Source organism: Candoia aspera, chromosome 2, assembly GCF_035149785.1.
Source record: "Candoia aspera isolate rCanAsp1 chromosome 2, rCanAsp1.hap2, whole genome shotgun sequence".
Classification (NCBI taxonomy): domain Eukaryota; kingdom Metazoa; phylum Chordata; class Lepidosauria; order Squamata; family Boidae; genus Candoia; species Candoia aspera.
Window position 1 is genome coordinate 147,918,020 of NC_086154.1, and position 19,856 is coordinate 147,937,875.

Consider the following 19,856-nt stretch of genomic DNA (forward strand, 5'->3'; position numbering starts at 1 on the left):
ATCACGTGGGGTAAATTACAGTTTATCGACCTCAGTTCGAAATCCTACAGGCTTAAGGCTTGGGAGCCGTTTATTCACCCCAAATTTGTAGCGATGGATATTGTACTGCAGTCTTTATTCCGAGAAGGCAAAACAGACTAAGCTTAAGTAACACGCCCACACCTTGGAGTTTCAGCCGAACACGGTTGCCAAGTTTGAAAAAAACTGCAGTGGCTATGTGGATGGTAGCTCTAAACTGTTTTTTAAAAAAAACTTCTTTAGGAGAGGTTCACTTATTTTTCCAAAAGCGGGGACTGAATGGGAATCTCCAAACATGCTTCACTGAGTTTCTGCACCTCTTTCCCTCGCAGCAGACCCGGACGCGAAGGAATCTAGGCTGCTAACTGCAATAGAGCAGTGCTTCTTCACGTCATGTGTGGACTCCAACTCCCAGAATTCCCCATCCAGCATGGAAGTCCACCCATCTTAAAGTTGCTGAGGTTGAGAAGCCCTGCAACAGAGAACCCGAACTCTCGTCGAAACGCCGGGGTGATTCCACTTGCGAGAGCGCGCGGCATGCTGGGATACGATCCGCGGGGATTCTTTGGCTGAGCAGCCTCCCGACTCTTCAGGCAGCGGGTTGGAGAAAGTGGGGTGGATGTATGGCGGAGCCGTGCACCGGTCTCCTGGGAACTCTTTAGGGGGCCCTAAGCGTGGGTCCTCCAGTGGGGTAAGAAGGGGTTTATACCGTTTTGCTTAAGACGACGAGCGGGGCTCTCTAACTCTGAATGATTCCTCCAAGCGGTCCTGCCTGCTTTTTTTCCTTACAGAATCTATACCTCTAACAGCTTGATGGGGTTAGGAGAACAAATTGTGTAGCCAGACCTTTCTTGAAAAGGATGCAGACAACCACCGAGGTGCTCTGTATTGGGAAAAGCAGTGCACTAGAGCCTTCGGTTAAGGGAGAAAAAAAGGCAACTTCCCCCTTTCGCATATTAACTATGAGCGTGTAGGTTCAAGAATTCATGCGTATTAGAATCCGTCCCGTTTATTGCTTCAGTATGTTATGATGGCCATATCTTAAACTTCGATGACTCTGAAAATATCTTAGGTATATTTGCAAAAAACGAACATTGGTGATTGCTAAATATTTCATAAAATAAGGAACCTCCATCTTCAACAGCAGTATACCACTGAACATGTTTGGGGGCAATCAGAGCACTGTTGCTATGGAGTCCTGTTTGCAAGCTATTCAGGGACCAGTGATAGATCTAGATCTAATTCAGGAGAGTTGTTTTCATAATTAAAACTACTTCCTATGTCTGTGCTTTGGGTTAAAAATTGGTGAGAAGGTGGGGTGGAGGATGGAATCATCTTGGTATGTACAAAGGAATTTGGTAGCTAACCTCTTTAAAGCAACCATCCTAATAGAGTTTTAACTCAGATTTCTGGGGAAATTGGTCTTTATATATTTGGGGTAGATTTTCTGCATGTATCTCTTTCTAAAGTATATGCCAGAGCTGGATTTTAGATAAACCAGGTCCCAATTACTGAGAAAATTGCTTCTCTCACCAGGGAAATAATGCAAAAAACAAAACAAAAACACGCTTAAAAAAAGAGATTGTTCTGCTTTTTAATCTTTTAATGAAAACAAGTTTTTCATCACAAAGTCTTGAGGAATTAAGTCTTGTTTGTTATATTTGGATTGATCTTGAACTCCCATACAATAAGATTTGCAGTTGGTGTATTCTTACCCTGCTTAAATGAAACCTTTGTTTCTTTATGTTAGGCTGGGATGTTTTATGTTTTATTTTTCTGGAAAGGGAATATATAAGAATCAAAAGAACACCCTGACTTTGCTCCCTCGGTACTATAATACCTTGTGAAAGAACCTTGAAATCAGCATTGGAGAAATCCACAAGGTAATCTAGTTAATATCCTATGATGTATTTTGGAAGTTTACTTCGGTATGCTTGAAATTCTCTCTTCTACACCATCAAGAAGGTGCAAGAATTCTGACTTTTTAAAAATCTTGCCGGTCTGTGTATGTGCTGTATCAGAGAGAGTTCAGATTTATTTACAGTATATGAAAGATTTATATGGCCACTCATGTTATACAGTATAACCCTGGGTGGCTAAAAACAGCTGCATAAAGAAAACAAAACAAAACTCAGCAGAATTAAAACTATGATATACAACCAAGGCATCATTATACTCCCATCCCAAATGTACATGTGCTGCACTCAACTCCCAGCTGGCCCAGTGCTTGGGGGAACAGGTCTTCATGGCCTTCTAGAATATTCTCCTTGGCTGCTGTGTGCATTTTAATTTTTGTATTATGATGGAAATTTGTTTTTAATTCATTTTATGTTCGCCGCCCAGAGTCACTTGTTGAGATGGGTGGCCGTACAAATTGAATGAATGAATGAATGAATGAACCACTGATTTCAATGAATTGACTAAAATAGAGAGAGGTCATATCAAGGATTTAATTCATAAAGTGTTTTTAAAACTGATTGAACTAAAATGGCTTCCCCATTTAGGAAGTTTGATTTTGTAAAGGCTATAACATGTTTTCTTAATTGCATTTCTTCAGTGAGTTATGTTTCCTTTGTTGGAAGCCAAATCGGTTAATCCAGATCCAAAAAATAGTGCAGGTACATACCAATAGAAATCTGCAACTTGCAAGATGAGAGGTGATCCTTTCTCTTTGCTATTTGAAAGTTCGTCAAGGGTGGTGTTTCTCAACCTTAGCCATTTTAAGATGTGTGGACTTCAACTCAATGCTGGCTGGGGTATTCTGGGAGTTGAAGTCCACGCATCTTAAAATGGCTATGGTTGAGAAACACTGGTCAAGAGACGTAGCTCTTTACATTGAGCCTTTTGAACTGTTTGTAGTTATATATAGGTTTTAAAGCTAATTTTAATTGTTTAAAATTGCATTTACTTTTTGGGGGGTCAAGTTAGCTGTCTAATGTTAGTTGGGGATAGAAAGGTGGCATACACATTTAATAAAGAAAAAAGGAAAGATGGATCACATGTTATTTAATAAGAATGCATGAGCGCCAGGCTGGGACACACGAGCTGTGATTTCTTTGTCTGTTTCCATTATGAGAAGCCACCATGGATCAATACAGCATTCTTGGCCGTATTGGAGAAGGAGCCCACGGCATTGTTTTCAAAGCGAAGAACATAGAAGTAAGTGGAATTCCTCGTGCTGAGGCCAAGATACCAAAATCTTTGCTTTTTTCTCAAGTTCTGGGGACAAACGCCTGCTTTGGGTTTTTATTATGCTCTCTTCCCTGGTAGACCGGGGAGACTGTGGCCCTGAAGAAAGTGGCTCTCCGCAAGCTGGAGGATGGGATCCCCAACCAAGCCCTGCGGGAGATCAAGGCTCTGCAGGAGATTGAGGAAAACCAGCACGTGAGTTGCTTGTGGAAGTGACGGTCCATGAGTCACACTGGACCAACCTTTTCGAGTTCTATCTCAGGCTAGGACTCCAATAAGCGAAACTTTCAGAACAAATTAGCCTGGTTTACGTATTGTACGAAGGCATTAATAACCTGGGGAAGGGTGTTGGGAGTTCAGATATTGAACTCAGCCATTATGACTTTGCCATAACTTTCCCCTCCACTGAAACAACTTGCTCCCCCTCCCTTGATTTTCCAGAAGCAGGTAAAAACTGTCTATAATAATTATTCTTAGATTTTTATCTCACCTTTTAAGATAGCTAGCTAGCTCAAAATGTTGAACATACCTAATTCTCCTGCCTCCTATTTTCCCCACAACAACCACCCTGTGAGGAGGGTTAGGCTGAGAGAGAGGGACTGGCCCAAAGTCACCCAGCCACTCTCATGCCTGAGGGAGGCCTAGAACTCACCGTCTCCTGGTTTCTAGGCCGGCACCTTCACTACTGCAACATACTGGCTCTCAAAAGGGTTTTGGAATGTGAATGCTGTAGAGTTTCTGGCACCAGGACTATTGTATGAATGGTAACTTTTTACTGTCATTATATGATTCCTGTTAGGGTGCCTGGCTGTATATTACGGTCTGCTGTTGCTGTGGCTGTTGCTTTTGTATACTGCTTGGCATTGTTTATTTATTTATTTAAATTATTATAAAAATAATAATATACCATCGGAAGGTGAGACCCCCAGGTCGGAAGATGGTCAAAATGCTACTGGGGAGGAACAGAGGATGAGTTCAACTAGCCCCAGACGTGATGACGCAGCTAGCTCAAAGCCAAAAGGATGGCTAGCGGCCGACGGTGCTGGTGGTGAACGGCGAATCAGATGTTCTAAGGATCAACACACCATTGGAACCTGGAATGTAAGATCTATGAGCCAGGGCAAATTGGATGTGGTTATTGGTGAGATGTCAAGATTAAAGATAGACATTTTGGGCATCAGTGAACTGAAATGGACTGGAATGGGCCACTTCACATCAAATGACCACCAGATCTACTACTGTGGACAAGAGGACCACAGAAGAAATGGAGTAGCCTTCATAATTAATAGTAAAGTGGCTAAAGCAGTGCTTGGATACAATCCAAAAAACGACAGAATGATCTCAGTTTGAATTCAGGGCAAGCCATCTAACATCACAGTGATCCAAATATATGCCCCAACCACAGATGCTGAAGAAGCTGAAGTAGAGCAGTTCTATGAGGATCTGCAGCACCTACTGGACAACACGCCTAAAAGAGATGTTATTTTCATCACGGGAGACTGGAATGCTAAGGTGGGCAGTCAAATGACACCTGGAATTACAGGTGAGCATGGCCTGGGAGAACAAAACGAAGCAGGACATAGGCTGATAGAATTTTGGCAAGACAACTCAATGTGCATAACAAACACTCTCTTCCAGCAACCTAAGAGACGGCTTTATACATGGACTTCCCCAGATGGACAACACCAAAATCAGATTGCCTACATCCTTTGCAGCCAAAGCTGGCGGACATCTATACGGTCAGTAAAAACAAGTCCTGGAGCTGACTGCAGTTCAGATCACGAATTTCTTATTGCACAATTTAGGATCAGACTAAAGAGATTAGGGAAGACCCACAGATCAGCTAGATATGAGCTCACTAATATTCCTAAGGAATATGCAGTGGAGGTGAAGAATCGATTTAAGGGACTGGACTTAGTAGATAGGGTCCCGGAAGAACTCTGGACAGAAGTCCGCAACATTGTTCAAGAGGCAGCAACAAAATACATCCCAAAGAAAGAGAAAACCAAGAAGGCAAAATGGCTGTCTGCTGAGACACTAGAAGTAGCCCAAGAAAGAAGGAAAGCAAAAGGCAACACTGATAGGGGGAGATATGCCCAATTAAATGCAAAATTCCAGAGGTTAGCCAGAAGAGATAAGGAATTATTTTTAAACAAGCAGTGCGCAGAAGTGGAAGAAGACAATAGAATAGGAAGGACAAGAGACCTCTTCCAGAAAATTAGAAACATCGGAGGTAAATTCCAGGCAAAAATGGATATGATCAAAAACAAAGATGGCAAGGACTTAACAGAAGAAGAAGAGATCAAGAAAAGGTGGCAAGAATATACAGAAGACCTGTATAGGAGGGATAACAATATCGGGGATAGCTTTGATGGTGTGGTCAGTGAGCTAGAGCCAGACATCTTGAAGAGTGAGGTTGAATGGGCCTTGAGAAGCATTGCTAATAACAAGGCAGCAGGAGACGATGGCATCCCAGCTGAACTGTTCAAAATCTTGCAAGATGATGCTGTCAAGGTAATGCATGCTATATGCCAGCAAATTTGGAAAACACAAGAATGGCCATCAGACTGGAAAAAATCAACTTATATCCCCATACCAAAAAAGGGAAACACTAAATGTTCAAACTATCGAACAGTGGCACTCATTTCACATGCCAGTAAGGTAATGCTCAAGATCCTGCAAGGTAGACTTCAGCAGTTCATGGAGCGAGAATTGCCAGATGTACAAGCTGGGTTTAGAAAAGGCAGAGGAACTAGGGACCATAACAAATTGTGGCAAGTTCTTAGTGGTATGGGGATACCAAGTCATCTTGTATGCCTCCTGAAGAATCTGTATAACGACCAAGTAGCAACAGTAAGAACAGACCACGGAACAACAGACTGGTTTAAGATTGGGAAAGGAGTACGGCAGGGCTGTATACTCTCACCCTACCTATTCAACTTGTACGCAGAACACATCATGCGACATGCTGGGCTTGAGGAATCCAAGGCTGGAGTTAAAATCGCTGGAAGAAACATTAACAATCTCAGATATGCAGATGATACCACTTTGATGGCTGAAAGCGAAGAGGAACTGAGGAGCCTTATGATGAAGGTGAAAGAAGAAAGTGCAAAAGCTGACTTGCAGCTAAACCTCAAAAAAACCAAGATTATGGCAACCAGCTTGATTGAGAACTGGCAAATAGAGGGAGAAAACATAGAGGCAGTGAAAGACTTTGTATTTCTAGGTGCGAAGATTACTGCAGATGCTGACTGCAGTCAGGAAATCAGAAGACGCTTAATCCTTGGGAGAAGAGCAATGACCAATCTCGATAAAATAGTTAAGAGCAGAGACATCACACTGACAACAAAGGTCCGCATAGTTAAAGCAATGGTGTTCCCCGTAGTAACATATGGCTGCGAGAGCTGGACCATAAGGAAGGCTAAGAGAAGGAAGATCGATGCTTTTGAACTGTGGTGTTGGAGGAAAGTTCTGAGAGTGCTTTGGACTGCAAGAAGATCAAACCAGTCCATCCTCCAGGAAAGAAAGCCAGACTGCTCACTTGAGGGAATGATATTAAAGGCAAAACTGAAGTACTTTGGCCACATAATGAGAAGACAGGACACCCTGGAGAAAATGCTGATGCTAGGGAGAGTGGAGGGCAAAAGGAAGAGGGGTTGACCAAGGGCAAGGTGGATGGATGATATTCTAGAGGTGACAGACTCGTCCCTGGGGGAGCTGGGGGTGTTGACGACCGACAGGAAGCTCTGGCGTGGGCTGGTCCATGAAGTCACAAAGAGTCGGAAGCGACTGAACGAATCAACAACAACAACAACAAAAATAATAAAGGTGGGATAGAAAATAAATAGATAGATAGACTAAAGTGGTTGATCAGTTCAGAAATAAATAAATATGATCAATTCTCTTCCAAGGTGACTGGCTGGCATTCTGCTTGTGAGAGGGTGCTCTGGGCATCCTCAGTCGGGGAGGTGACAGGCACAGAGGCATTACTGCCCCATTGCTGGTCCAACATTTGGCATAAGCTCCCACAAGACTTACTTTAGTCGTCTTCCAGAAAGCTGTTGAAATGGAGCTGCTCCAACAAGCCCTTGGAGATTACCATTTGTGCTTTGCCTGCCATCTGTTTGGCAGTATATTCTTTTAATTTTGAATTGTTTTAAATGAGTATGATGATGTGATTTTTTGGTTTTACCGCTTTATGACTTAGGTTTTTAAACCACCTGCAGATGTGCAATCATGGTGATACACAAATAATGGACAATAAATGAATAAATGGCTTACTCAGTAAACCATAATTAAACCATGGCAATGCAATGAGCTATCTTAGATGATTGAAATTGATCTGATGTCATAAATCCATGCGTTTTTCAAGGCAAGGATTCTGAAACTCCACACTAGTCCAGTGCAGTGCAAATAAAAAGAGTACATTGTGGGTAGTTTAGCATTAATCTTCTTTAGTTTATATACTTCCTACAGTTTGGATAGTGACATTTTAAAAATTTTAATTGAATTGCTTGGGATTTTGTTGTGCCTGGAAAAGGAGCTGTGGTGATAGGAATAGGCTGATAAAGTTCCTAAGTGACTGATACCTACAGTACAAGGACTTTTTCATCCTCATAGATCAGTGGAACATTCATGTGGACCCTTTCTTTGTTAAACTATTTCTTCACTATATGAGGGCTAGAAACTGACCCTCATAGCCTTTGGAAAGTTGTTAAAACTTGGCTTTTCCCCCAAGTGTTAGGGCCAGGATGTTAGGGGAACCCCTGGATGCATGTGCGTTTTTATGGAATTGTTAGGTAGTGCCTTGGTTATTTTTTCCCTGTAATATATTTTTAATTGGCTTTTATATTATTTTTGCATTTAGGATGGGTGGCTATATCAATTTTCTAAAAAAAAAAAAAGCAAACAATATTCTTTGATCCCATATCAGAACATTTTCTAATTACAACTACTGTACGCAGGTTTCCTGAGCCCTTGTTTAAAGCTTAGAAAGCTGTGCATTCATGTACCTCCAGCAGAGAGGTGGGGTTGATATTGCTGCTTTCTTGCTTGGTGGTGCAGAATGTGCTGGATGTGCCAGATTGCTATAAGAGCAGAGCATGCTAAGGTTATTAGTTTGTTTTAACCCCTGGGGAAAGCGGGCAGGGGTTGGGGGAACTTCTCAGAAGACTTAGTCCATCGTTTTCCTCTAGCTCCAGATACTGTATTAGTACTGGAAGGAACCAGATAAGCCTGGGTGGAGAGCCCTTGCAAGATGTTCAGAAGATTTCATCTTCATGGGACTGACTGCATGCTGCTGAACACCTTGACTGAAAGTAGTTTTGAATGCTGACAACAATCTTGAGAATTATGCAAATCACTCAGAGCTTTATTTAAAGATCCGTTTTCCCTAACTTGCAGAAAAACAAGTATGGATGAATAAACAGAACATCAGTAAAGTGATCATAATCAATATTGGAAGCAATACCGTCTGCAGCATTTTGAACTTTCACCAGTACTTTTGCCTTTGCCACCTCTGGTTCTCCTTGTATGATTCTAGCCACTGTCCTCAAGTTACTGTTAATAACCTTTCAGCACTAAGTGGCCTGTTTCCACCACAGCCTCCTGGCTCAACTAGATGCAAAGAGAGAATTTTGCCAACTAATAGCAATGCAATCATTACTTATTAACTGACCAGCTTAAAGAAGCTTAATGAAATGTGTCCAGCATAAAGACAGTGTTGGGGGGGATAATATAACTTAAGGCTTTGCAAAAACCTTCAGATGGCTCATGATCTGTTATATATTCAGTCACAACTCCCTATACCAGCCTTCCTCACCTTTTTGACCCTGGAGGAACCCTTGAAATATTTTTCAGGCCTCGGGGAACCCCTGCGCATTCAGGCTCAAATATAGGCCAGAAGTTACGAAGTTGTTATATTCGTTTCATGGGTAGGCCTGTGTATAGGCGTTAACAGTGTTCTTAGACTAAAAATAAAGAATGAAACTTACTTCTTTAATGTGAAGTTGCCTGAGTTTGAAATAATTTTTTAAATAAATCATGATCTCCCAGGGAACCCCTAGTGACCTCTCATGGAACCCTAGGCTTCCACGGAACCCTGGTTGAGAAACCCTGCCCTATACTGAGTCAGGAAGCCTAGGCAAATCGTCATGCTGTCAGTTGTGGGACAGGCCACCCAGTATGGAATCCAACTTGTTTAACTTCTCTCTTCTAGGTGGTGCAACTGAAAGATGTTTTCCCCCATGGCACAGGGTTTGTGCTAGTGTTTGAGTACATGCTGTCTGATCTGTCCGAGGTGATCCGCAACTCCGAGCAGCCTCTTACTGAAGCCCAAGTGAAAGGCTACATGCTGATGCTGCTCAAGGGGGTGGCTTTCTGCCATGCCAACTCTATTATGCACCGGGTGAGGGCTGGTCAAGGTTGACCATAGGGTGGCTTCCTTCTCCCAGGAAGATCACATCTTGTCCTTTGGTGCATTGATGCTGTGCATCCCATTCTTTGCCTCTTCCTTAGCTTCTAAGATGTTTTCATATTCTTGTCTTGTCCTTTCAGGATCTGAAACCAGCCAATTTGCTGATCAGTTCCACAGGGCAATTGAAGATTGCTGATTTTGGATTGGCCCGGGTATTCACCAGTGATGGAGAGAGACTGTATAGCCATCAAGTGGCTACTAGGTAAACAGGAATGGGCATGAGGTGTGGACTGAGCATTCAACCAGGAAAGAGAAAACCAAACTGGAAAATGCTTGCATCTCTAATTTCTAATAGCCAAAGCCAGCATGTTCCGTGGTAATGTGATGAGATAGTTCAGCAACATACCGAGGGGTCCTAGATTCCCTATCCAGACCTAATTCCAGGGCTCTTGAAGTCCTAAATGTTAAGAAGGCTCTGGAATCTCGTTGGCACTAGACTTGAAAATTGTTGGGACTGCATTCAGTCTCATTGTGTGAGATGAACTGAGTTGTGTATAATACGATTTGTGTACCCTGCTCAATTGTAGGTGGTATCGGGCTCCCGAACTGCTGTATGGTGCTCGGAAGTATGATGAAGGTGTAGACCTGTGGTGAGCATCTTTGTCCTCTTTCATTTCATGAGTCTGGACTGTTCCATCTCTGGGCTGTTTTAAAAGGGCAACCCTGGAGTGTTAGAGATGAAATTGTTGAACTGACTGAAAGCCTTGACCACAGTGCCACCAGATATAATTGATATGTACAGGTAGTCCTCACTTAACGACCACAATAGGGACCAGAAAATTGGTTGTTAAGCAGTGCGGTTAAGTGAGTCACCACGTGACTGGACCTGATTTTACGACCATTTTTACAATGGTTGTTAAGCGACTCATGGGTTGTTAAGCAAATCACTGCAGTCATTAAGTGAATCTAGCTTCCCTAATGGATGTCTTTTGCTGGAAACTGGCAAAAAAGGCCACAAATTGTGATCATGTGACTGCAGGACACTGCAACTGGTTGTAAATGTGAACTGGTTGCCAAGTGCCTGAATTGCAATCACATGACCGTGGGGGTGGTATGACAGTTCGCTATGGTCATAAGTGTGAGTACAGGTCGCAAACCACTTTTCCTGAGGCCGTCGTAACTTCAGACCATTGTTAAATGAACAGTTGTTAAGCGAGGACTACCTGAAGGTGGAAAATTGCCAACACAATTATACATGATTTCAAGAGGAAATTATCAGGTAAAAAGGCAAATTGAGAAGGAGAGTTAAAAAAAAAAAGAGTCCAGTTTCTCCACCATGCTTGGAAATTATTCAGAAATCACAATAATCAACACTTAGCTATAATATATCCCCTAGATCAGGAAAAGTGTTATTACCACCATCCTGACTAATCAACAATGTTAAGGAAACTTGGAGAAAAGGAATCTTCCTTCCAAAAAGGGAAGCCTTTCCTAAATGAGAAGGACAAAAAGGAATGCAAACTTACACAAAAGAAATGCAAGCTTACACTAGGGAGTGTTGAGAAGGATTATGTGGAGCAAAACCATACTGAAATCAAGAATCAAAGAAGATTTTTCACTGCATAAGAAGCAGGAAACTGGCTAGGGAGGGGATTGAATGTTTGGATGACAGGGCTGTTTCCCCTTGTCCCCTGATCCTGATCCCACTTTTCTCTCTTACCAGGGCTGTTGGCTGCATCTTTGCTGAGCTTCTCAACAATTCGCCGCTCTTCCCTGGAGAGAATGACATTGAGCAGCTGTGTTGTGTCCTCCGGGTGCTTGGCACACCTAATCAAAAGACCTGGCCAGTGAGTCCGATAACCATGAGCTTGCCCACAGGGATTAAGGCCAAAGGTCTGCCCTTAAGTCGGGGGGGAGGAGTGGGGCCTTTTGAAAGTGAGGAAACCCAGAACCAAGTCCCACCATTGTTATCCTTTTGTGCGGGCAGGAGATTACAGAGTTGCCTGATTACAACAAAATCTCCTTCAAAGAGAAGCAGCCCATCCCTTTGGAGCAGGTGGTGCCCGATGCTTCCCCACAGGCAGTGCAGCTCCTGAAGCAGTTCCTGGTCTACCCTTCGAAGCAGCGCATGCAGGCAGCCCAGGTAAGGGGGAACAGTGAGGCTGCCAGCGTGGCATGGCATCCTGCATGGAACAGGGCGAGCAGCTTTATGGGGTTGCACCAAGCCACAAATTGTACGCAGCGTGTTGGCAGAAGCTGTTTGCATGGATCGTTCTCTGAAACTGAGTAAGTCCTACAGGTGGAATAGCTAAGGAATAGTTTGAGCCCCTTGCGACTCTCCAAGCCCAACTGCATGCTCAGGGAACCATTTGGTTTTCTTAAATAGCTCGTTTTTCACTTGTCAGAGAAGGGAGCGGGTGCAAAATTTTTATGGGTGCTGAGAGTTTTGCGGATTGAAGTTGTGACTCACTTTAGTAAAACTGCCTCTGGAGGTTAATGTCAGCTGCAAAACTACGGATGGAAGAAGAGTACAACCCAGGCCTGAGATCAGGTTGTCCCCTGCCATGTAGATCCTTTAGGTTATCCCACTTGTGGGCCTCTGCCACTCCCTGGTCCATGCGTAGCATGTAACAAGCTGTAGCTGAGAAAATCAGCAATGTTTTACAAGGACTTCTGCACAGCAGCTGACCCTGATCTAGGCTGTGCCCTGGAATTCCCTAAGAGTGCCAAAGACCGTATCCTTATTTCGGATGCTTGTTGTAAATCAGCCTGGGGACAGGCTACTTCCAAAATTTCTTGAGAAATTTTGTGCATTGAGAAGGAAGCAAGTCCATTCTATATTGCCACGAGGGGGCACTCCAGCCTGCTTTGCTATTTTGCGGTGGATATTTGTCTATGATTTTTTGCACAGCTCTGAATGTCCATTTCCCAAAAGATGCATCTCTAGATCATGAGCACCTTGTGGTACTAATCCAAAGGCAACATGCAACTATTCCATCTTAATTTTTTTTTAAAGAAGCAACACCAAGGAGCAGTGGGAAGACATGATTAGAAGAGGGAGATTACATTCCCCACCCCATGCAACTATTCTGTGAATGAGGCAAGGGGATTGCATGACAAAAGCCTCATTTGATGGCACCTCGAGGGAGGAGTGAAGGAACTACTCATGGGTGGAATGAGACTATGCAGTTAAATACACACCATTGGTAATTAGGGATTGAGATGGAGAAGAATATCTGTGTTGGTTAGAGACAGGGCCTGCTTAGGCTTGTACAGGACCTTGTTCATCCAGCATGAGTGGCCCATATTCCCTTTGTGCCTGTTAGCAGCCTTCCCCAGCTGATATTCCCCATAATCCTCAACCAGTGGGTGATCTGTGAACTGTAATCCAGCTGGAGTGCCCCCCCTGTTGGGGAAGGCTTTCTGGAAGCTTCCAGGACTCTCCATGTGGCCATAGTTGGAGATACTCTTGGACTTGGTCGGAGCCAGCCAGATGATCTCCTTTCCTTTTCTCCCTTAGGCACTCCTGCATCCCTATTTCTTCACTCCTCCTCTGCCAGCCCACCACTCGGAACTGCCCATTCCCCAGCGTGGGGGCAAAAAGATTCGTCAGGGTCTCCAGCACCAGCGTGATTTCCATGTGGAACAGCCTCTGGAAGGGTCAGTCGTGGATCTGGAGCTGGTGGCACCATATGTGATTGATGTATAAAGAGGGTCCTCTCTTGCTCCCCTTCAAAGTCTGGCTTTTATGCCATCTTGTGAAGCGAGTCAGTTCTTCACCCCCGAAGCACTTCAAATTCTTGTGGCAGGGAGCCATGCATTTATTGGCTCTAGGGGTGGGGAACCCTGAGGCCATAACCCAATGATGTCACGCAGATGGGTGAAACGAGTCCAGGAATTTCAAAGGCTTGAAGGTGTTTTGACTCTTCCCACCATACTTAAGCCTATTGGATGACTGAATTCAGTAGTTTCTGGCAGATATTTGGTGGCCCAATTTCTGGGGCTGCAAAAAAGAGACTGGGGAAGAGCTGTGCGCAGCCTGCATTTTCCCACTTTTACCTTCAGGGGAAACAGTTTGTTGAGTGATTTGGTGGCAGCAGATGACAAGAGAGGGAGCAGAAGGCATGCTGAGCTGTCACTCCAGCAGAAGAACCAAGAGAAGCTGCTCTTCTCCGAAGACTCACAAAGCCCATCCAGTGAGAAATCTGACAAAACTCTCTCCTGGTATTCCTCCTGATCACATCTTTCTCCCTTGGGAGGTAGAATAAGGTCCAGATGGATTCAGGGGAGCAAGGTCTCTGTTCCTCTGAAGCAGGGTAGGGCCCAAAAGGCTGCCTGTACCAGTTTCTTCCCCCACAGAGTTTTGAGGCCTCGTCTCCGGCCTTTTCTGTTTTTTTGTAATCTCCCTTCTTATGCAGTGGCTGTTATAACAGTTGATAATTAAACAGGTAAGCAATCAACTGAATTCCTGGCCTCTTTCTCGGATCAAGATTTTGGGGATGAACCCTGAGGAGCGTGGTATCCAATGGGAATGGCTTGTTGGGATCTGTTAGCTGTTAAGAATACTTCTGAGGATTGCTATGGCTACCCCAGACCCTTAAGACCAGGCCTGGTTTAGAAATCAGCAGCCTAGATTTACTCTGATGATGATGAAGCGGAGATTTTGTGGGGGAGAGGAAGGGGAAGAGAATGAATAGTTGCTGTTGTAGAAAGAGTAAGAATAACAGTTCAGGTGTTCTCCCTTCCCCAGGTTCACAATTACTGATGGAAAAATCCTTACCTACCAAGAAAAAGAAATTAAAATGATCACTAGTTTTTGTGTCTTCTGTGACGGCAGAAACAACAGCTATTTCATACTCAGCTTATGGCCATTGCTCTGTTTGTAATGCACTTGGGGTGTGCTTGTGTATAAAGTTAGCCTCTCCTAAAACGCAAAAACAGTTGCTAAACTCAAACCAGGAGCATTTGGATAGTCTTTCCTCCTTCACACTCATGTGAAGTGAAGTGAAATGGGCAGTAACATACTCCCCTTAGTAAATTTCTTCTCTACATTTCCCCCTATGATTTAAAAAAAATTGAATTGTCAGTTTTAGAGAAAAAGAGCTGGGCTGACCTCTGTGACCTAAAATTGACTAAAATTTGATTCCTTTAAGGGCCCAAAGCAAAGTTCTTACATAAGAACTCTAAATAATGTAGAGATTCAAAATATGAGGTTTATATAAATATTTGCAGAATCAGCAAAGCCTATTTGGATAGTATTTTTATTTATTTATTTATTTTGCAAGATCTAGAAAAATCAGACATTTACCAGACATTGATTATTGGCTTACCAGTGGATTCCCCTCTTCCCTAGTTCCCTGTATCCGTTGAACCTGTTTGTTTCCTGCATCTTGGATAGGAGGCTAGGATTTTAAGATTGTTCCCAATTTTTTGCTGTTCTGTCATCAGTTCCATGTGGAAAAGCTTAGAGGGACTGGAGGAATCAATACTGCTAATTTTACTGGGGGAGAAAACCTAGCTTTCTCCAACCAATATTTCAAAATCTGCCAGTTCATCTTTGGCAGAAAACAAATTATGCAAGTTACACAAAAGCATGCGGTTTGATGATTTGATCTAAGAAAGCAATCATTTTTGACAGTTTGCAAACAAACTTCATTTAGTGAAAGCAGCAGTAATTTATCAGAGGTGTTGATGCTGTACAAATTCAGTTGGGCAGCATCAACTGACTGTAGAATGGGACATATGAAAATATTAAAAGAAAAGGAGGCACGGAAAGGGAAAGTAAGCATCAGAATTATGGTGAGGGCACACATCTGAGAAGAACCATAAATACTGTACTCTCCATGAGAATTTTTGGGTGGGCCTCTCAGAACGTAGAACCTTTAGTAACAATAATCAGGTTCTCTGCAAGTCTCCATTGTTTCAAAGAACTCTGCAGGTAAAAGTGTTGCATCCATGCATTCTCTTTTGCAGGATACTCTACCCATGGGGGAGGATCCAATCCGCAATTTAGCTATGAATCACTGATTGAATAAAGAAAATAATGTGGGATTGGGTGTACCCTGGGTGTACTCCAGCTACACATTTGAGTCTTGGTGCTATTGCAGTGGTGGTTGCTAGATTATGGCAATTACCGTGAAGTGTTTCAAGTTTCCCCTACCGTAAGGAGGAGCACCTTTTTTTTCCTCTTTAAAAAACATTGATGATGTCAGTTGAGTCAACATAGTTGCAGCTGAGCAGAAAAGAGTTTACAGCTTGAGTGAGGAATTAGAAGAACCTTTTAAGATTAGGATGGGCATGGTGCAAATTCTTTCTTTCGCATTGCTGAGAGTGGAGTTGAATGAATAGACTAGGATGGGGTAAGTAGACAGGCCCCAAGATCTTGAGACTCTGTTGGAACTCCTTGATTATTATCCTGGCTGGTGTTCCTTTGCAAAGCCCTTTCCACCACACTGCCTGGCCTCTGGAGATAACTTTATCTCTACTTGCCTATCCTGCTGCATCATGGATTAGCTGCTTGTTTCCAGCCAATGGGTGGAGCCTGGGGTGCCTAGAAGGCAAAGAGGAGGCTTTCCTGGAGAATTTTTCTTTGCTTTATATTTTGGCTGGTTTTGCATAAAAGCTTTGCTTCTACTCCTGGCATTTCTTGTTTCAGAATTGGGAGACTTAGTGCTTCAACTTTACCATATGCCCAGATAGTGTGGGAGAGGGAGGTACCCCATCTCAAAAACTAACCATTCTTTGCATGCATATACCTCTCTTGCCAGGTCTCTGGTTTTACTTGAAGAAAAGGCACCTTCCACATTCCAGGGTCACCTGAATCCCCTGGAAATTTAAAATAGATGCCCTCCTCCTAAGCAACAACTGTTACAGGGAAATTAAAAACACTAGGCTCAGAAGGAAGAGGAAGTATGTTGTGCAAATATTAATGTGTAGTATTAATATGCAAATTATTCTCTTTTAGAGGGCTAATATATGAGTCTCTCCAGTGGGAGGAGATGGGCGGTGACAAATTTGATAGATAGATAGATAGATAGATAGATAGATAGATAGATAGATAGATAGATAGATAGATAAAAGTCCCCCCACTCTCAAATACAACTCTATTCCTCATAATACTATTTTCCAATGCTGCCACTGGCCGTATTGAAGATAGCATCTTACCCTGTAAAATCTTCAAACTGATAAAGCAAGCCGAGTATAACTGGAAGAGAAAACAATATGGCTTCCTTTCCAGAGACTGACTGACTGACTGACTGAAGAGATCATGATGCTGACTGTGGAGCTCTTCTGATGGAAGCCCTTACTTTAAGAGTAAGGTTTCTTCATTGAAAGGTCAAACAAGGCAATTGGGGAGGTGGTAGATGGTGGGGTGGGGAAATAATGGTCCTGGAGCTTTTTTTAGTTACCAGGTTTGGATGACAAAATGCCTGGACTGGGGAGGCCACGGGTCTCCCACAAATCAAATGAATTTTTAAAAGTTAAAATTTAGTGCCATACCACTTCAGTGGAAAGAAAAGAGGCGAGTGGGCCAACAGTTCTGCTCCCACTTGAGTTGGGTTTTTTATACTTGATCATTTATCATCCTTGTGGAGCAGCTCCTGTTTCCTTCACCATGTCATCAGATTGTGTAGCCTTATTACACAGGAAAGGCAGTACCGTGCATTCTCTCAAGCAGCCTTGAGATGGGTTGGAGTCAACTTTCCAGCCGAATGTCAAGCTGGATGGGATTGTGAACAGTTGACCTCAAATGGTATGTTTGAGCCGGGAGACTAGGGTTCAAACCCTCATTCATTCATAGGAGCTGTTGACATTGTAGGAGGAGAGCCCTGTTAGTCTAAAATCAGGAAGTCTGGTAAGTAACAGACTGACTTTCCAAGTAACAAATTTCATTAAAGGGCATGAGCTTTCGTGAGCTGCAGCTCTCTTCATCAGATGCCTTCCTCTGTAATACACTTGTTAAAGGTAAAGGTTTCCCTTGACATTAAGTCCAGTCGTGTCCGACTCTAGGGGGCGGTGCTCATCTCTGTTTCAAAGCCGAAGAGCCGGCGTTTGTCCGTAGACACTTCCGTGGTCATGTGGCCAGCATGACTAAACAGAATGCCGTTACCTGCCTGCCAAAGCGGTACCTATTAATTTACTCACATTGGCATGTTTTCGAACTGCTAGGTTGGCAGGAGCTGAGACTAGCAACGGGAGCTCACCCCGTCACGCGGATTCGAACCGCCGACCTTCCGATCAGCAAGCTCAGATTTAGAAGTACATACTGTATATCGGAGAAAGGATGTTCTGCAAATGGTAATGAAGTAATTGATGAAGCCAGCCACAGCTCATGAAAGCTTATGCCTTCTAATAATATTTGTTAGTTGGAAAAGGGCTACCAGACTCCTTCAAAGGAGCTGAGCGATTTGGCCTCCGTCGCTGCCTCTCGGCTAACTTACTGACAGAATTATGGAGAAATCCATGGGAAAGAAGAACATACCTTCTGTCATGAAGTCATTGGAGGATGTCATAACTTAAAAATGGGGATGAAGCAGGCAGCAGCTATCACATTCCCTGGAGATACATGGAGCCTCACATTATGTCTGTCCTTTAGTGGGCTAGGGCAAATTCTTTTCTTGAGGCAAATAATATTTCCCATACTAGAGTGGAGAAATGCCAAGATAAATATGGGTTGATTAGTCCACAGTGTGTATATTGCATATACTGCTTGATTATGCAACACTTCTCATGAGTCTCAGCCAACCGTATTTACTGTAGGTCTCCAAAGCCAGCATTGACCAGACCTGGCATCTTTTCTTAGACAGCTGAGAATTTATTACCCAGAACAAGGTTAAGGACTGGCAGATAAAGGTAGTTTTCCTCAGATTGAGCTTAACTCCTGGTGACTACGTGGACATGTCCTTGTTGCTTTTCTTGACAACAAAATGGTTTACTATTTTATTTTTCTGGGATTTTGTTTCAACTGCCCTGAGGGGATCCAAGTTTAGAGCTGTAAAGTACTAACCAGGTATGGTCCTAATTAGGTTCTAACAGCCAGGGATGTAGATGACACAACTTGGTTGTTTTCTGGGCTCAAAAAGTTAAGTAGGAGCAGGAGAGGGCAAGTCAAGGGAGACTCAATGTTACTGGCTGGCCGCTGAATATTATTTTGGCATCAGTGAAGAGGACTATGCCTTTTTCAGGGCATCTGGCTCACTGCAAGGCATGCTGTGAGTCCTCTCAGCTCTGACCTCCAACACCTTATTGGCTCTCCTTGCTCTCCCATCATAAAAGCAGCACACTGAAATATAGAATGCAACTTTCTGAAAATTGGGGGGGGGGAACCAGAGTTTCTGCAACATCTGTATGGTACAGGAAGTGTAAAAGATCCATGAAGGTGTGCTAGCTAAGAATCTCAGACGAGAGAAATACACTGGCCATATGCCACCATGGAAAAAGCCTTCTCTTTGGAAGCTTCCTGCCTTGTCTGAGATGGCAGGAACATCCAGAGCTGGCATTTTATTACAAAGTGCACAGGTAGGTATATATAAGCCTGATTTCCTTTCCATTCATTACATGCTCTGTAATGCTTTATACTAGCTCTGCCAGAACCCCACCCCACCACTTCCTTTTAAAACTAAGGCTCCATTAATCTCCATCTCCAGATATTCTCATGCAGTAAGTGGAATTTTGAGGTGAGGATAGGGAAGGGAAATCAGAACCATGAAATCAATATTTTGTCCCCAAATACCCTTGGCAAAAGATTTGAATTTCCCAAAGAGTGTCTCATGTGCAGGATTGAGTTTCTGCCAATCCCTCTCACTCTCCCCCCAGTAACAAGTTCTTTTAGTAGATCTGTGGCTGCCATTAATAGAGAACCATCTGGTGTTCTTTTTGATGATTCTCTAGGGAAGATATTTTCTGACTGATGCTTCCACCAGGGAAGATATTTTCTCCCCATCAGACGGGTTAGAGATTTGAGGTGCTTCTCTGGAACATAGCTCAGTTTTTGGAGTTAACCTGAAGGCTGATGTGGCCAGCCTGCTTTCTTAGCGCACTGGGCTCTGTTTGTAGCCTGGGATATATGGCTTGACTAATGCAGGGCTTCAGCTAAGCTAGCCAGCTATGCCGTCTGATATGATGATGGGAGCTGTAACCCAGCATGGATGGGGGGCGGGGGAGGCTGGTTGAAGAAAGCGGAATTTAGCTTTTTAGATCTGTCTTCATCATGATTCTAGGATTAGCTAATTTC

The 19,856-nt window shown here is 43.3% G+C and overlaps 1 protein-coding gene across 3 annotated transcripts; it reads left to right on the forward strand.

Annotated features, from left to right (window-relative positions):
• The first annotated feature begins 662 nt into the window (after positions 1–662).
• CDK20 (cyclin dependent kinase 20) lies at positions 663–14,082 on the forward strand. Of its 3 annotated transcripts, none has more exons than XM_063294118.1 (10): positions 663–709; positions 1,769–1,901; positions 3,098–3,177; positions 3,289–3,402; positions 9,425–9,613; positions 9,763–9,884; positions 10,210–10,272; positions 11,346–11,469; positions 11,610–11,765; positions 13,143–14,082. In XM_063294118.1, the coding sequence occupies exons 3-10, from the start codon at positions 3,103–3,105 to the stop codon at positions 13,329–13,331; spliced, it is 1,032 nt and encodes a 343-aa protein (XP_063150188.1). In that variant the 5' UTR covers positions 663–709; positions 1,769–1,901; positions 3,098–3,102; the 3' UTR covers positions 13,332–14,082. The 3 variants fall into 3 exon arrangements, with proteins under 3 accessions (XP_063150188.1, XP_063150189.1, XP_063150190.1); XM_063294119.1 differs by lacking the exon at positions 663–709 and adding an exon at positions 1,014–1,090; XM_063294120.1 differs by lacking the exon at positions 663–709 and having other exon boundaries at positions 1,598–1,901; positions 3,095–3,177.
• The last annotated feature ends 5,774 nt before the right edge of the window (positions 14,083–19,856 follow it).

What these genes read in the sequence shown, in the direction of transcription:
- CDK20 (XM_063294118.1), top strand. Translation starts at nt 3,103, where the DNA reads ATGGATCAATACAGCATTCTTGGCCGTATTGGAGAAGGAGCCCACGGC. An exon ending in AGATTGAGGAAAACCAGCAC is followed by an intron (nt 3,403 to 9,424) that starts GTGAGTTGCTTG and finishes TCTCTCTTCTAG; the next exon opens with GTGGTGCAACTGAAAGATGT. An exon ending in GATGAAGGTGTAGACCTGTG is followed by an intron (nt 10,273 to 11,345) that starts GTGAGCATCTTT and finishes CTCTCTTACCAG; the next exon opens with GGCTGTTGGCTGCATCTTTG.